The sequence below is a fragment of the Nothobranchius furzeri genome, chromosome 8 (assembly GCF_043380555.1).
Source record: "Nothobranchius furzeri strain GRZ-AD chromosome 8, NfurGRZ-RIMD1, whole genome shotgun sequence".
NCBI classification, from domain to species: domain Eukaryota; kingdom Metazoa; phylum Chordata; class Actinopteri; order Cyprinodontiformes; family Nothobranchiidae; genus Nothobranchius; species Nothobranchius furzeri.
The window spans coordinates 70,930,404-70,947,824 of record NC_091748.1 but is presented as its reverse complement, the minus strand read 5'-3'; the positions used below and the strand labels follow the sequence as shown (position 1 = coordinate 70,947,824).

At 41.4% G+C, this 17,421-nt stretch overlaps 1 protein-coding gene across 3 annotated transcripts in view; it reads left to right on the top strand.

The window, feature by feature from the left end:
• The window catches only part of LOC107392953 (ephrin type-B receptor 1), a 182,102-nt gene that overhangs the window by 161,061 nt on the left and 3,620 nt on the right, over window positions 1-17,421 (top strand). For 2 of the 3 annotated variants that reach the window (XM_070554283.1, XM_054752090.2), the window contains 3 exons: window positions 7,305-7,501; window positions 7,605-7,766; window positions 11,757-17,421. The exon at window positions 11,757-17,421 is cut by the window's right edge and continues 3,620 nt beyond it. In XM_070554283.1, the coding sequence (XP_070410384.1) occupies window positions 7,305-7,501; window positions 7,605-7,766; window positions 11,757-11,868 (471 nt within the window). In that variant the 3' untranslated portion in view covers window positions 11,869-17,421. The remainder of the gene's footprint in view (window positions 1-7,304; window positions 7,502-7,604; window positions 7,767-11,756) is intronic. The other variant, XR_011521423.1, reaches the window with a different exon arrangement.

Below are 17,421 nucleotides of genomic sequence, written 5' to 3'. Positions count from 1 at the left end.
GAAAAAAGTCCAGGAAGTTGTCAAAATGGCTAAAATCAACTCGTAAAAAAGGCTGTCAGCCAAATTCATCCAGAATCGACCCCCGGTCAGTTTTTAACGCAGAGGTCAGGACCCATCGTGAGAAGTAATCATCTCATTTCTAGCTGCAAACCCACCAAGGACAACTTTTTATAGGAAGCCTCAGATTTTAAACGGACTCATTTCATATTTCCCCATATATCTCCAGTTTGTCAACAAATTTTGTTTTGTTTACTCGTTCTTTCTTCATAGGTTTTGCAAATATAGTAGAAATCTAAATCTTTTACCCACCTACAGTTAGAATTATTTATTTATTTACTTATTTGCTGTTCTCAGACATATTAAAGACCAAGTTCACTTGTTTTCTCAACACATCTGGAGGGGTCTCTAGTATAAACGAACACCTTGTGAGTCAATCTCTGTGGAAAAAAGCGCTGGCACTCTTCTTTTGGGAATTGGAAGTCAGCCGCTGCAGTGGTGATTGTCAGATGACAGGATTTAAACCTTTAAACCTCGTATTTCCTGATATTTGGATACCTCTCCTCTGATTGGCTAGCATCAACACAACTCTACCTTTGACCCTGTTTGCTCTGTGACGCTGATGGTTTATCCAACCAAATAACAAAAACCTGGATGAGTTTTGCTGTGTGGTGGAGTCGCTAATGCTAATGGTTAACTTCTACTAGTCAAGATGTTCTCTGCTGTTTCTTGGGCGCTAAAACAACAACAGCCGTCCCTGTCATGAGCCAAGATGGGTGAGTCCATGAACGCTAGAGAGTTAGTGTGTGTGACGGAGGTATGTCAGGCTTTTCAAATTCCGAGCAACTTTTTATCAGAAGCTAATGTAGGAAATAGGGGTAGAAGACTATTTTCACATTCAACCTGCGTGTTAAACTCTGAGTGACTTATCACACACAGGTGCTGGTCATGAAATTAGAATATCATGATAAAGTTGATTTATTTCCGTAATTCCATTCAAAAAGTGAAACTTGTATATTAGATTCCTTCATTACACACAGACTGATATACTTCAAATGTTTATTTCTTTTAATGTTGACAATTATAACTGACAACTAATAAAAATCCCAATTTTGGTATCTCAGAAAATTTGAAATATCCATTAAGACCAATGCAACAAAAGACATTTTAGAAATGTTGGCCAACTGAAAGGTATGAGCATGAAAAGTATGAGCATGTACAGCACTCAACATTTAGTTGGGACTCCTTTGGCCTGGATCACTGCAGCGATGCGGCGTGGCATGGAGTCGATCAGTCTGTGGCACTGCTCTGGTGTTATGAGAGCCCATGTTGCTCTGATAGTGGCCTTCAGCTCTTCTGAATTGTTGCATCATCCTCTTCACAATACCTCAGAAGAGTTTTCTGGCCAATGAAGAACAGGGATACCATGGTCCTTACACCAGATGCTGGTAGCTTTGGCACTGTGTGTAGGTGCCAAGTCCTGTTGGAAGATGAAATCTGCATCTCCATAAAGTTGGTCAGAAGAAGGCAGCATGAAGTGCTCTAAAACTTCCTGGTAGACGGCTGCGTTGACACAATGGACCGCCACCAGCAGATGATATGGCATTCCAAACCATCACTGATTGTGGAAACTTTACACTGGACCTCAAGCAATGAGACCTTGGTTTTCAAAGGAAATGCAAAATTGACTTTCATCAGAGAACATAACTTTGGACCACTCAGCAGCAGTCCAGTCCATTTTGTCTTTAGCCCGGGTGAGATGCTTCTGATGCAGTCTCTTGTTCAAGATGGCTTGACACAAGAAATGTGACCGCTGAAACCACGTCTTGCATTCGTCTGTGTGTGGTGGTTCTAGAAGCACAGACTCCAGCTGCAGTCCACTCTTTGTGAATCTCACCCACATTTCTGAATGGGTTTAGATTCACATCCTCCCCAGGGTGTGGTTATCTCTATTGCTTGTTCACTTTTTTTCTACCACATCATGTCCAGACCAGACTTAGAGAAACGTATTCATGCTTTTATTTCTAGTCGGCTGGACTCCTAGCTGGTCTTCCCGAAAAAGCTGTGAATCAACTGCAGCTTGTTCAGATTGTCTTAACAAGATCTAAGAGAAGGGAGCACATCACTCCTGTTCTTAGATCCCTACACTGGTTACCAGTAAACTACAGAATAGATTTTAAAGTGCTCCTACTAGTTTATAAATCACTCAGTGGCATGGGACCAAAATACATGTCCGATCTCATCCCTGTATACACACCCAATAGGGCTCTGAGATCCCTTGGAAACAATCAGCTGTTAGAACGTCGGGTCAGAACCAAACATGGTGGAGATGCATTTAGTTACTATGCTGCTCACATATGCAATCAGCTCCCCCATGACCTCAGTTGTGTCCCAACTCTAGTGTTGTTTAAACCAAAACTAAACCCCTAATGTACTCATGTTTCTTATCATGCATCATCTCCACTGTAATCTGCGCTGTAACTTTGTCTTCTCCTTTACATCTAAACTGTAGTTTTATCTGTACATATTTTTATTTGTGTTTTTATGTGTTTTCATATCAGGTGCTGATAATTGTAAAGCACATTGAATAGCCTCAGTGTTTGAAATGTGCTCTATAAATAAAGCTGCCTTGCCTTCCCTTCACCTCTCTATTAATGTGCTTGGACACAGAGCTCTGTGAACAGCCAGCCTCCTTAGCAATGACCTTTTGTGTCTTGTCCTCCTTGTGCAAGGTGTCAATGGTTGTCTTTTAGACAATTGTCAAGTCATGATTGTGTAGCCTACAGAACTAGACTGAGAGACCACTTAAAGAATTTTGCAGGTGTTTTGAGTTAATTAGCTGGTTAGATTGTGGCACCAGGGGTCTTCATTATAAAAATTTTTCACAATATTCTAATATTCTGACGTACTGCAATTGGGATTTGCGTTAGTTGTCTATTATAATCATTAAAATGAAAGAAAACATTTGAAATATATCAGTCTGTAATGAACAGTGTTGGGAACGTTACTTTAAAAAAGTAATTAGTTATAGTTACTGATTACTTTGTCAAAAAAGTAACTCAGTTACTAACTGAGTTACAAGATCATAAAAGTAACTAATTACCAACAAAAGTAACTACTTAGTTACTTTTTTCATTAAAGCATGCAAGAATTACTGCAATAGTAAAATATAAATGACTAATGACTGAACATAATAAAATGTATGTCCAAATGTTTTATATAAACCTGAATAATTTAAACAAATAAGCACTTAACAGGAGGAACTACTAATAGGAACATTACACTAATCTAGACTATTAAAAGGTCACTGTGTGATATTTAACAAAAACCCAATCAGCTAAAATTTAAAATTGCAAATAGAAACACCTGTAAAGGTTCCCGAGCCTTTAAATGGTCTCTCAGTCTAGTTAAATTACAGAAATAAATGTAATTTTGCACAGCATTCTAATTTTTCCAGCTTCACATAATTGTGTGTTTTTAGTAGCATTTCTGTTGCTACTAATCTAGTATCGGTTAAATAAATAAATAAATAAATAAATATCCTTTAAAATGACACTAGAAGAGGCACAAGCCTAGGACTTAAATGTACTAACGTGGGTCAGACCCAAACACAGAAGAGCTGAAGCTGGGTGGTGAACACACACAGGTAGTTCTATTAACACCTGAGCTCCATGCCGTCTGAGACTGATGCATCAGTGTTACAGCGGGACTAAAGACATGATCAGAAACAGGTTACAGCTGGATGATCTAGGAAGGTAGAAGATCAGGACGTCTGAGCGGTGAACAGGTGAGCGGACCATCGGGACGTCCCGCTGTCATGCTAAGAAGGGCACGGCTGCAGACCCGCAGATTCGCTGCTGCAGCAACAAATCTGCGGGTCTGCAGCCGTAGACTATTCATCACGTCTTCCTCGTTCTTCACGGGCCGTGATGCTCTTAAACATCTGCCTCTTTAGCTCCTGATCAGCTGACGACAGCTTCAACACACCGCACTGCTTAACGCACGCATTTCCTTATCAGTAACAGGAACAACGTTTTGATAAAAGAAGACGTAATTAATTAGTTTGCTCGTTACAGAAAGACATATTTTTTATTAACGCGGTTATTTTAAACGGAGTTATTCCCGTTGTGTCTACAGAATGCAGTGACTGAGACCGTGAGGGTCTCCGCCCACCCGGTCAATCATCATCGTGTTTGTAAGTGTGTTACCGACACCTCTCTCTCCCAGGCTGCAGCTGAAGTGTGGCGGTCGGAAAGCCTCACACTGTTGCTCAACGTTCGACAAGCACATAGTAACGCACAGCGTTCCGTCCCCAGTAACGGTAACGGCGTTGCAACGGCGGGAAAAGTAATTAATTAGATTATTCCGATACCTATAAAAGAACGCCATTAGAAACGCCGTTATACTTAAACGGCGTTACTCCCAACACTGGTAATGAATGAACCTAAAATTCAAGTTTCACTATTTGAATGGATTTACTGAAAGAAATCAAATTACAATTTTATGACCAGGACATGTATAAAAAATAATAAGTTTAAAATGTCAGTGAACTTGCTCTTTAAAGGAATACACAGGAAGCAGTGCATAACTGCACCCTGCTGCTTCTCGCTTTGATCACAAAACAGGCGCTGTGGTCTGATTTCTGGCTGTGGAAGAGTTTAGGATGTTTATAGAATTTGCAAAACATTTGAGTCTGTAGATCTGAGACTAAACTGAATGAATGTTCATCTTCATCCTATCGCATCTTTGACACGGGAGAAAAGATGTAATAGTAATAAACCCACAAGATGTAGGTTTCTCCTCGCCTAAAATTCTGGACCTGAAGGTTAGAATGAATCACTTCTTACTTTATATTTTGGTGGAGACTTTTTAGAACATGAAAGTGTTCATTTTTGCTCCTACAGTGAAACTGAGCAGAATTAAAAGCTCTACTGACTATTTTTTGGGCCTCACATTTTTTTTTCTTCAAATCTGGTAAAACTCACTCTAAAGAGCTCAGTTCTGTTTTGGAGTATAAGTTTAATTTAAACCTGTAACTTTTTTTTGACTGTTTCACACACAAAATGATGAGGGGGAAAGTTCAATCTCTGTTTACAAATAGCCACCTGGACATAAGGTGGGTGAGATGGTAGGAGATTCCCAGCCTTTATCATTGTCTAAGTCCGTCCCTGACTCTCACCCACCAAACTTTGTGGATTGCTGACATTGACTCTAGTCATTGGCTCGATGCAATTTGCTGCATTTCTTCTTTAGGAAACCTTTTACTGATTGGCTTAATGAACTCAACTGTATTGGATGTACTGGAATGTTTATTTTGTGAAGCGCCTTGAGAATAAACGTAAGTCAATTTTTGTCCCCTGCACTTTTTACCATCCAAAAACAATATTACGCTATATTAAATAGACACTTTTGAGCTCTAGGACCAAGTGGAAAAAAGCGGTTCGTGGTGAAACCTGTTTCCCATCACGTATTACATAATTTTGTGTACTTACTGTAGCGTCACACTTTATAGCGTAACGACTGCTAATTTAATTATGACCAATAAGATGTGATGATTCCATATAAATATGAAATATCAGCCTGATTGATCTTTGAATGTTTAACCAGAAGAGTTTAGTATTCTTTGCTTGTCCAGGGTCCATAAACACACTTTGTATAAATTCAGATAGAGTCAAGTATATAGTTAAAAGGAATTGTATTATTTTCTAAACTAATGTTAACGTTGTAACAGTTTTCCATGAGGAAATGGCAGTATAACATGAATAGCTCCAAAAAGTGGATTTTACATGATATAGGACCTTTAAAACACAACAATCCACCAAAGCAGAAGGATTCTACTATCTTATAAGATGTTTTTTGTTGATTACTTGATGGCAAAACTTCAATAATTAAGATCTGATCAGAAATAACCTTTTAGCCTAAATTCAAATCCAAGGGCTGCATTTTTTACATAGAGTTTGGTCAATTTTTGATGAAATTGTGATTCAGCCTGTAATTGTGATTTGCCATAATGTCCACTCATATCACTGCTATCATGTCATTCTGAGTAAATAGCAACAATTTAGTTACATTGAGTCATGAAGGATTCCAGGCTTCAGGAATCACTTGCATGTTTTAAATGAATATGCTTCACAGATTATTTCAAAAAGTTTTAAGTTTCAGCAACAAAATAACGAGGCTCTGTGATTCTACAAAGAAACGGAGAACACTTTTGAACATTTGCAGATAGTTTAGAAGATTTGTCACAAATACCAAATGCTATTTAGTACAGACCAGCAAGCTTATGCCTAAAACACACGCGTGTGTTTCTCAGATTGATTAAACATTGCCTAGAAAAAAGGTACATCTGAACTGTAAAGGTTTCACGTAAAAAAGGAATTCTAATTTAGTTTCGGGTAGAGGCTCAGATTTGGTCTTTGCTGATTCCTCTAAATGATTTTTAGTAAAATCAGAAGGTTGTGCTGGCTGAACAGAATAATAATATAGCACACCATGTTCCTGCAGTCTGCTGTATCGACATAAACCTAATGCTGATGTCTGTGGTTACGGTTTTAACGTCAAAACAACCTGACTACACGTGAAACTGCAAATATCCTAATCCTAGAGCTTGTGCACAACGAATGACATCTTCAGGGTCCGCTCGATCCAGAGTGGTTACCTTTGCTAAAATGTCGAATGGTTTTAAAAACCTGAGACCCTTTATGTGGTAATAATAAAAAACAAAGCTATGCCAGCTTGGTAAGGCGTATACTGTCCGGCCACACTGCAAAAACTACACACAAACTGATTTCACACGTGAACATTCCCCGCTCTGACCGGAAATCTTGCATGATCAAACATGACTTTGGAGTGAACAAACATGGCGGAGAAAGAGTATGCAGAGCGCTTCTGTCACCTTGTTTTCTGATTGGCTAACGTTGCATTCAGCAGGCAGCACTCTTGTATGTCCTCTGTGTTGGACCAAGACAATCCAACACATTTCATCTCCCCAAATCATGAGAGGAGTAGTTCACATGCTTCGGAGCAGACCAGAGCTTTCTCTGCACACCACACACAGCAGGAATATCTGATAAGATTATCTTCAGAGCTATTAAGGTAATCATAAACTTTAGGAATGATAGAAGGGGAGGATCAGGTCAAAAATCAGCACAATTATCTTGCTGTGTGAACCACACCTAAGAGATGTTGAAGTTGATGAATGATGTGTCGACTACAGTAGAAACATCATTTTTATTTATGTTATCATTAGGAGAATGAGACATATAATCTGAGTTATTTCTCTGCTTCCCTCCTTTGCTGCGTCCCAGGTGATAAACGCCATAGAGCAGGACTTCCGGCTGCCTGCCCCCATGGACTGTCCGGTGGTGCTGCACCAACTGATGCTGGACTGCTGGCAGAAAGACAGGAATGCACGGCCAAAGTTCCCAGACATCGTCAGCATGCTGGACAAAATGATCCGCAACCCCGCGTCTCTGAAAGCCGGCACCAACAACATCCCCCCTGGGTGAGCAGAGATATGAACACATTTGCATACACTAACGCATTCTGTTTTGTGCGACACCAGTGATATTGTGAGACCCTCCTCATCTTCTATCCGCTGTCTGCAGCCCGTCCCATCATCATCCCCTGTTAGACCGCGGCGCTCCAGATCTGAGCAGGGTGAGCTCGGTGGAGGACTGGCTGGCTGCTCTTAAGATGACCCAGTACAGAGACTCCTTCATTGGATCGGGCTTCACCTCTTTGCCTCTCGTCACACAAATCACAGCCGAGTATGTCTTCAGCTTCCTATCTTCTTTTCTCTGCCATCCTTACAGGATGCATCCATTTTGAATTGTGTTGCGCAGATGGTTGGCTCACTGCATGTCCATATAAACTGTCTGTCTCAGTCACTTCCATTCTGTTTCGCTTCATGCTTTGAGAGAACAATTGAGGGTTTAGCTTTGTTGCACCAAGAATAAATCTACGTAGGTTATTAACTTGGTAGCTTTTAGCCTCTTTGCCAGTTTAGATGAGTTTGTAAGAAAGAAAGAGAGTTCCAGGGTGTGCCTACATGCTTCCTGACAGCTGCTGGCTTTGGCTTTTACTATGTAATGGTTTCATTTACATGTTATTTAATGAGCCATAAGACATAAGATTCCATAGTAAATATGAAATCAAACTTATGGATCTGTGGACACTGTTTAACCAGAAGATTGGAACTTTTTATTGCAGGGATTATGTAACCACGTTGTATTCATTCAGAGACAACAGAAGAGAAAGTCAAGTTTTAAAAGTTTAAAGATTTATTACTAAATAAATTGAAACTAGACTAACTTTAACACTAAATGTATGGTGTAACTAAGGTGAATGAGACGGAGAATGGTGTAGTGTGGAATGTTGTTCAGAACCAATTAGTTCTGATGGGAAATGAAGGTGATGTCTTCGCGCTAAGCTTTAGTCAGGAGATTCATAAACATATTCGACACCATTCTGTCGGTCTACGTACCCTTAGTGGAAGTCCCTGTCTAGATCAGGACGTGTAGAGGTCCAGCTTGACCTTTGTGGAGCCGAAGCTTGTAGAAACAGCCGCAGCAGCCGACCACCAGTCTTGAGAAACTTCCGGGTCACGACAGTTTATCGGCATCTAACAAGACCCAAAACTGGGTGGTGATGGTTCAGCTGTTATTCTGAAAGGAACCGTTGTAGCAGTTGGAACAGCAACAGATTTTATCCAGCTTGTCATTGGTTCTTTCGGCTGAAGAGGAAAGTTACGAATTGGCCACTCCGTCAACTTCTCTCGAATGCTTTGAACTGGCATTAAAGATGACGTTTATATTTAGGAGTGAAAAGATGACAGATTTACCAAACACCACCAAAGCCACGCCTCCGTCAGATCTGGCAGATTCTGACTGGATCAGTAAAGCAATGTGTCATGTCTTAACGCTACATAAGATCAGTCCTAGTGGAAACATTTAAAGTCATATTACTTATTATATTCTATAGGATTATAATAACGTAATTAATATTTTGATTTCACAGATTGGTCACATCTTATTATTGACAAAGACTTTGTTTGATTAGGTTTATTAAAAATAGAGTTCTTTGATTTATCAAAAGGAGAGAGTCCATTCTTCATTCTTCTCTTGAGCTGGAAAGAAGCAGTTTAGAAGCAAATGCATGAGACCTTGAGGCCATATCTCATGCAGACTAGTCCTGTGTCAGAGGGGAGGGGGCAAATGACGTTTGGTAGAAAACAGTCATTTCATTCCGTTACAGCTATAATGTTGTTTTAGTGAGTAGTCCTAAAACGTCCTGCAGGGTTTCACCAAGACTCATCCCCATACTGTATATTTGCTTTGAACGGGCCAATTCCAGAGTGTTAAGGTACCAAAATGGATTCATTAGAGAAATGTTCCAGTGTGAAGGAGATGAAGGCAAGGTATATGAGCCAGTGAAGTCTGTTCCATATTTCAATGCAGACTGAGTGGTTTCCACTGAGGAAAAATGGATGAACGACCAGGCTGAACTCTCATTTCTGGGGTTTTTAATTTGTTCTCTTTGCAACATAAATTCAGGACGACGTGAATACGTAATTAGATTATCAAACTGCTGCTCGTGTTACTGAATCTTATGGCCAATATAAAGCAACGGGCATGACACTGACTGGGATGCTTGGGCACTTTTTCCCTCCCTGTTTGTTTTGCATGAGCAGCCTGAGATGTTTTATCGGTTCGGTAAAATGAAATTCATGATTTTGGCCGTACTTTGTTAACCAACGTGAGGTTTTTGTGATGGTTTGTTTGCTAGGAAAACGTGGATGTGATGCGCTCTTTAAAGGGAGCATTTTACCATGTGATATTGTTATTTCCTCATGAAAACAACCCCAAACCTGTTTCTGGCTGCATTCATGCATTTTCCTGCAACAGCTGCAAATTTAGAGTTTTACTTTGAAAAATCTGAAAATGGCTGAATGAAAACTACTTACATCACCAGGTGGCCTTGGTTCAGAAACCTGGATATTCTGACAAATCACTTCTTCATCAGGGACAAAACACCGCTGTAGAAAACACACATCCTGTCTACAAAGATGCACGTAATAGCCAGCTCAGGATAAGCCTGTCTGGTTGTAGTCCGGTGGTTAGAGTGCCAAGGGAGGTGCTTAAACCACTGGACTACCAAGGCCAGTACAACTACTGACTTGCCTAAGACGCTCTTGTAGGTGCGTTTTGTTGAAGCGAGGGTGGGCAGAGCTTTATAGAAAAGAAACGTATCATTTCCGGGTGTGAATTCAGGCTGACAAAAAAACCCTCATGTTTAAGATAATGGACGTCTCAGTAGTTCCAACGGTTATATTTTATCATATAATGTGTCTACCTTTGCTCTCAAATATTTAAAATATCATGATACGGCTCCTTTAAATGTAAATAAAAAGGTTTATGAATTTATGCTCCAGTCAAAAGGGTGGAAGAGATCCCATAGTGTCTCAAGGAGGTCAAAGTGCAGATGGCTGCATAAATGAAAGCAAAGCTGAAGCTATCTATTTTAATTCCTGTGGGACATGTGGTCATTTCCCCTTCTCACTTGGACTTGTTGGCACCGGTTCCCAAGGATGTCATCTCTGATTTGGAGGTGAGGTTCAACAAGCAGATTAACAGTGTGGTGAAATCCTGCCTCTTCCAATTAGCCGGCTAAAGTCAAGTCTGTGTTGGTGAAGAGCGACTTGGGAAGACTGATTCATGCTTTTATCACCTTGAGAATGGACTTTTGCAATGGACTATAGTTCGAGGTGAGACAGGGTCATCTTTACTACAGTCAGTCCAGAACGCTGCGGCACGTTTGCTAACGGGCAGCAGAAAGTACCCGTGCTGGCTTCACTGCTCTGGATTCCAGTTGTTTTTAGAATTTGTTTTAAGATCTTGGTGTTGGCCTATAAATCTTTAAATGGGTTGGCACCTTATCTAATGGACATGCTTTTGTCTTATGAGCCAACACGCCGGCTGAGGTCGGGTGACCAGCAGTAGTTGGTGGATCAGAGGGCTGATAGGTCCTTTGCTGTTGCTATAGAACCAGCTAGCTGTCAGTATTAGACTGGCCTCTTCGCTTTTGGATTTGAAGTCTCTTTTACTCGCTGGCGTTTAACACTGCCTGATTTTTGTTATCCACTCTTGTTTGTTTTAAGCTGTGTTTTACGTATTGAAATTTTTATATGTGTTTTTTGTGTTGCTGTTTTGTTTGGTTGACAGAGTTGTGTACAAAGGGCTATATAAATAAAGGAGAGCTACTCAGTTTTTATTTTTTTTTATGAAACAAGGATATGAAAATCCTGTCAGCTCTACTTCACACTGTCACTTAACTTTTGTGGACACCCGTCTTGACTCACGACGGGGAAGGCTGTTGAGGGTTTGGTGACCAGGGAACTCAGAGGACGTCTCGAATAGTAGAAGCTAGCTGTTAGCATTAGCAACTCCACCCCACAGCAGAACTCCCCCAGGCTTGTGTTATTTGTGGAAACAAAACATTAACGTAGCAAAGCAAACGGAGGCTGTGGTAGAGTCGCGTTGCTGTTAGCCAATCAGAGGCAAGATGTCTAAATATCAGCAAATAGGACTCCAAATCCTGGCGTGATCTGCTCCCCTCTTCTCTGGCTAATGCCAGAGCATTTCTTCCTCAGAGATTGACTCAGAAGATATTAATTTAAATTAGAGACCACTGTCATTGTGTTTAGAAAAGGAGTGAACTTTGTCTTTAATTAATTATTTATATCTCTTGCTTTTTCTCAGAGACCTGCAGAGGATTGGGGTGTCTCTTGCAGGACATCAGAAGAAAATCCTGACCAGCGTTCAGTCAATGAGGCACCACGCCGATGACCAGTCTCCTACTGAATCTGTGTAGCGACATCAGCATTCAGCCTGTTGGCCAACACGCTGTTCTTCCACACGTCTTTCCAAACCTTAACTTTACCACGTCCGATGGTCCCAGTTCTTTCATTTCACAATCATTGCAGTCATTTAGATGATCAGCCAAATCTGTCCTTCAATAAGTGGATGTAGTTTTCATCTCACATGACCGGAAAAACTGGAGTAGCATCTGGAGTTTAATCCATAGGGGTTATTTATTACATGCAAACAAGCATCACTGTGGAAAACTGGAGACTAGTGTCTGACCTTAAGGGCATCTCACCAAAAATCACCCCAACTCCACGTGCAAGACGTCTTCACCCACTGAGCTCCATCAGCCATTTGCACCAAGCTGACTGACCTGAGGGAGACAGGGTGTTTTGTTTTTTTAATCTAAAAATAAATCTTACAAACATTACGTGATGTTTGTATAAATGGACAAACTGGACCAAACGCTCCAGAAAAAAAAAAAATCTGGATGCAAGATCCACACCGGGCCTTGTGACTTCCAGCATGTTGTGTCGTGAGTACTTCAATGTGTTTGTGAAAACTGCTGCCATTTGAATCTAGACAAGAGTCAGTGGTTTAAATGGCACTTTTTAATGCCTCTTCACATTGAAGAGTTTGTACAGAATCATATCCGGGAAGTTTATTTCCTATTTGCTCATTTAATTTAACTGTCAGCAAACAAAAAGGAGTTAGGGGAGTTTTAAATCATTATTCACTTCCCTCAAAGCATCGCCAGAACTCACTAAGGGCTGTCGACTGGATAAAAACTAAATTTTCTGGTTAAACGGCTCACAGTGCTTGGCCTACTAAAAATACTTAATTCAGAAATAACTTAGAATAGATGTTTTTGTTCAAAATCTGACGTCCTCTGAGTAAATCCATGTGGAAGATGAAGAATCAACTCAAATAAATATAGTTTCTTGTTAGACTATGAAGCAAATCAGCTACACGCTGAGTAAAAAAGGGAAAGCAGCTTAGAAGATGGTTTGAATGTCGATTAAAAACAGCTACAGAGCTGCAACTGTTGTGAAAGCGCTGCAGTGTCCAGAGAATCTCAGAGGAGGTATTGTCATCCAGTGTTCTTGTGATTTGGCTGCAGATCCTAAAGCTGACAGCCAGTCAAGTGTTAATACAGTGCATGAACCGAGCACAAATCCAGTGCTCGTGTTCCGTCCATGCTCAGAACAAATCTCATTTCTGCCTGAAGTGTATGGCCGCCATCCAGATGGCTATCATCGTTCTGCAGCAGGCAGCCTGGCAGGGTCCTTTTGTATTATTTTTTTATTCATTCATTGGCTGCCGGACGTGTCTTTGTGTTCAGGCTGTGTTTTGACTGTCTCCCTTCCAGATTGACATCTCTGATTACTACTGCAGTGCCAGTTTGCTGATTAAATGGGAAGTGACCTATCCATGTTCTCATCTGCTGACAGCGACCTTTCCCAAAACTAATTCACCAAACTGATTTGTGATGGAGCAGATTTCACTAAAAGAGACGTGGAAACAGACAACTGCTGTTGATCAAAAGGTAAAATGGTGATTCAATAATCATGTTTTAGAAAATTTGGCCCAGTACATGTGGCAGGAATTTCAAATGATAGTGATAAGAAAAGTTTGGTCCTCTGTGGGCGGTGCCCAGCCACATAGGAAAAACTACACGCAAACATTCCGCCATGAGACGGGATGTTTTGCGAGATAAAACATCACATTTTTGTAAACAAACATGGTGGAGGACGAGGGTGCTGCACACTTTCGTCACCTGGCATTATACGTTCAAAAGGCAGAAAGCTTGTTTCGTAAAGAAATCAGACAAAGACAAGCCAACGCATTTAAAAGCCCTGATTTATGACTAGAATGGTCCCAATGTGCTTCCAAGCAGACCAGAGCACTCAACTCACCACACATGACAGGAAAATCTGATAAGATTATCTTTAGAGCCATTGTGGTAGTCAGCAGCGTCCTTAAAGACCAGGATCACTGAGAAACCTTATTGTCTCTTTATTCCTGAAATATGATCAGTCACTCTGAGTTTAATATGCAGGCAAATCATTAAAATAGTTTTCTACCCGTTTCCTGCAACAGTCACCGGTACAAAATAGACAGGGAAACACTTGGATTAGAAAAGCCTGACAAGTCTTTGTCACATTGAAAATTAACATTGGTTACTGGTTTAGTATCCAGGGAACAGCAGAGAACGTCTCGACTAGTGGAAGCTAACTGTTAGCATTAGCAACTCCACCACATGGTAGGACTCCTTCAAGCTTGTGTCATTTGTGAAGATAAATAATCAACGTTGCAAAGCAAACAGAGTCAATGGTAGAGTCACGTTGCTATTAGCCAATCAGACTTGAGATATCCGAATATCAGGAGGTAAGACTCCAAAACCTGCAGTGCTCTGATCCCCTCTCCTGCAGCTAACTGCTACTTCCTGAAACTTCTCTTCGCTCCCACAGAGATCGACTCACAGGACATTCATTTATACTAGAGAACGCTGTTGATTTATTGAAAAATGAGTGAACTTGGTCTTTAAAAAGGGGAGGGTTGGGTCAGCATGATTAGCGCGCCATGAGAACTGGGCCAAACCAAGGCTTTTCACCATGTTACATAACAAAAACATTGTCGATGGGACCTCTGCACTATGTCTCTTTCCACTGGGAGATTTTCAAATGTGAAAGTCGTGCGAGGTCACAAATTCACTGGATAATTGCAAGATTGTGCATGACTTCTGCAGTTTATAATCAAGGTGAAAAGCAACTGGAAATCTGCACGTGTCTTTTTTTATAAAGTTGACGGGTGTTTTATACTGCTCCCATGTTTGGCCTGTTGTCTGGCCAGATCTGAACTGCTGAGCTGATCCGGAAGCATAGACCCAAAGCCAAATATGTAGGGGCCTGACGAGACACATTTCTGTCCAAGATGCACTCTTCCACTGTAATGGCGGCTAATCCGCAAGTTGGTGGAAAGCCAGGCTAACGTTGATGTTTGATTCACTTGTCCAGTGGTCCTCGATTTTTCCCGATCCAGCGTGTTTTAGTTGTTTCTCTGCTTCAGCACACCTGTTCAGCAGGTCATCAGGCTCCACACAAGAGATTAAAATCGGGTGTGTTGGAGCAGGGAAATGGCTAAAACATGCTGGATACACTTTTATCCCGGCTCAGTCCCAAATTTCCAAACTTCCAGTCATATGTGTGTGTGCACCCTCATCCCAAGGAATGAGTGGCTCTGATTGGATGTTGTGATTTGCCACCAGCTGTGAGCCCTCGTAATGATGGGCAATGATAGTGTTTGTCACTGATCAAACGTCGATTTAGTTTGCAACATTGTGACATTGAAAGGTCTGCATCCATCCAACCATTCCCACCTTTTTTTCCCAGCCAAAACTCGTCTCTGACATCGCAACCACAATTGCATTTGTTGCCTGGCAACGGCGGCTTATTGAACGTTTTATCAGGAAGTATTGAGATCAACTGGGAGCGTGTCAGTGGTTCAGAGGAATAATGTGTTGTAAATAGATGCTTGTGGAAAAACTGTCTCAGCGGTAGCTCAGGGGTTTAATAAAGAATGAGATGACTCGTGTACCTAAAAGCTCACATTGAACGCCACCTAAAAATGCCATGTGGAAGAAATGAAAGCTGCCAACAAAGGCAGGTGCAAATGACGGTGTGATGCCGCAACTTTTTTTTTTACATTCATTTGTTTTTGCGGTAAATAAGTAGGAAAGCAGCAAAGATCCTCTGCATCTCACAACATCGCTTTGTATGATTGTGCTCGGTCACAAAGGGATAAATCTTTATTTTCATTATTTATTGGACAACTTGTGTTAGAATTCATGAGGAGATTGAGTTTGATGTATTTTAAAAGGATAAATCCACCCTACGACCGATGTCTAAAAGAGAGATTAGCTCTGTGTTTGTGTAAACAAACTGTTGCCACGGTGAGATAAAACACCGTCTGATTATGACTCTGCTGAATATCTGTTTTCAGATTAAGGCTCAAGTACACATTTTACGTTTTTATTCTCTTTCCGTCTCAGACCCCCCATTGGAAGTAATTTGAAGTCTTTCTATCAAATAAAATGCAAAAAATAAATAAATAAAAAAAGCTGATAAAATATTTGTGTGAATGCGGCAGCTGTTCAGGACTACAACTCGTGTGTTTAAATTAGGACATCCATCCATCCATCCATTTTCATCCGCTTATCCAGAGTCGGTTCGTGGGGGCAGTAGCTTAAGACGAGAGGCCCAGACTTCCCTCTCCCCAACCACTTGGGCCAGCTCCTCCGGGGGAATCCCAAGGCGTTCCCTGGCCAGGTGAGAGACATAGTCCCTCCACCGTGTCCTGGGTCTACCTTTAGGTCTCCCGGTTGGACGTGCCCGGAAAATTTCACCAGGGAGGCATCCAGGAGGCATCCTGATCAGATGCCCGAGCCACCCCAACTGGCTCCTCTCGATGTGGAGGAGCAGCAAATCTACGCCGAGCCCCTCCCGGATGACCGAGCTCACCCTATTTCTAAGGGAGAGCCCAGCCGCCTTGGGGAGAAAACTCATTTCGGCCGCTTGTATCCACAATCTCATTTGTCCGGTCACTACCCAAAGCTCATGACCATAGGTGAGGGTAGGAACGTAGATCGGCCGGTAAATCAAGAGCTTCGCCTTCTGACTCAGCTCTCTCTCCACCACGACAGACCGGGACAATGCCCGCATCACTGCAGACTCAACACCAATCCGCCTATCGATCTCACGCTCCAGTTTTCCCTCACTCGTGAACAAGACCCCGAGATACTTAAACCCCTCCTGTTGGGGCAGGACCTCATCCCTGACCCGGAGAAGGCCTTCTACCCTTTTCCGAATCAAGACAAACATAAAATGTGTGTTCAAAGATTCTGCACAAATTAATCATAGAAGCTGCTAAAGTAATATTTCGACAAGGGAACTAGGCAGTTTTGGCTTTTTTTCAGCACCCCCTAGTGTCTGTTTGTAGAATCAAAAGCAAAACGTATCCCTTCGCTTTGCGTTCGTCTTTTTAACACCTTAGCCTAACAGCTGAAACGTCTCCCCCGCCTTCCTTACTGTGTACAGGAGCGATTAAAAACATCCAGGAAACACGCTGGAATCAGATTGCAGCGTCAGGTATGTCAGCTCAAACGTTTTCTAAGTCCCAACAGAGCAACCCACCAGTCTGAAGTTGCAAGTGGAATATTCTGGCCACAATGGGGCTTTTCATTAACCCTGTAAAGGGTCATTTTAGCACAGACTTGTTCAAGAAAATTATTAAAAAATATGAAAATGTTGCAAAGTTTGGCCTTGAATAGAAAGTACATACAAGCTAGCTCTGAGAAACAAAGGTTTTTACTGAATTTTCAGCCAAATAAAGCAGCTGGAGTTGTGTTTCGTTTTATTTTTTAGTCACGTTTAATAGTAAACATCCAGCAGAACCAAGGTCTGAGTGACAAACTTTGCTCCATCCTGTGAGTTTAACACACTTGGGAGATGATGATCCTAGGAGAATCCATCCGACCGAGCTTCCAGCTTATCAGGCCGTT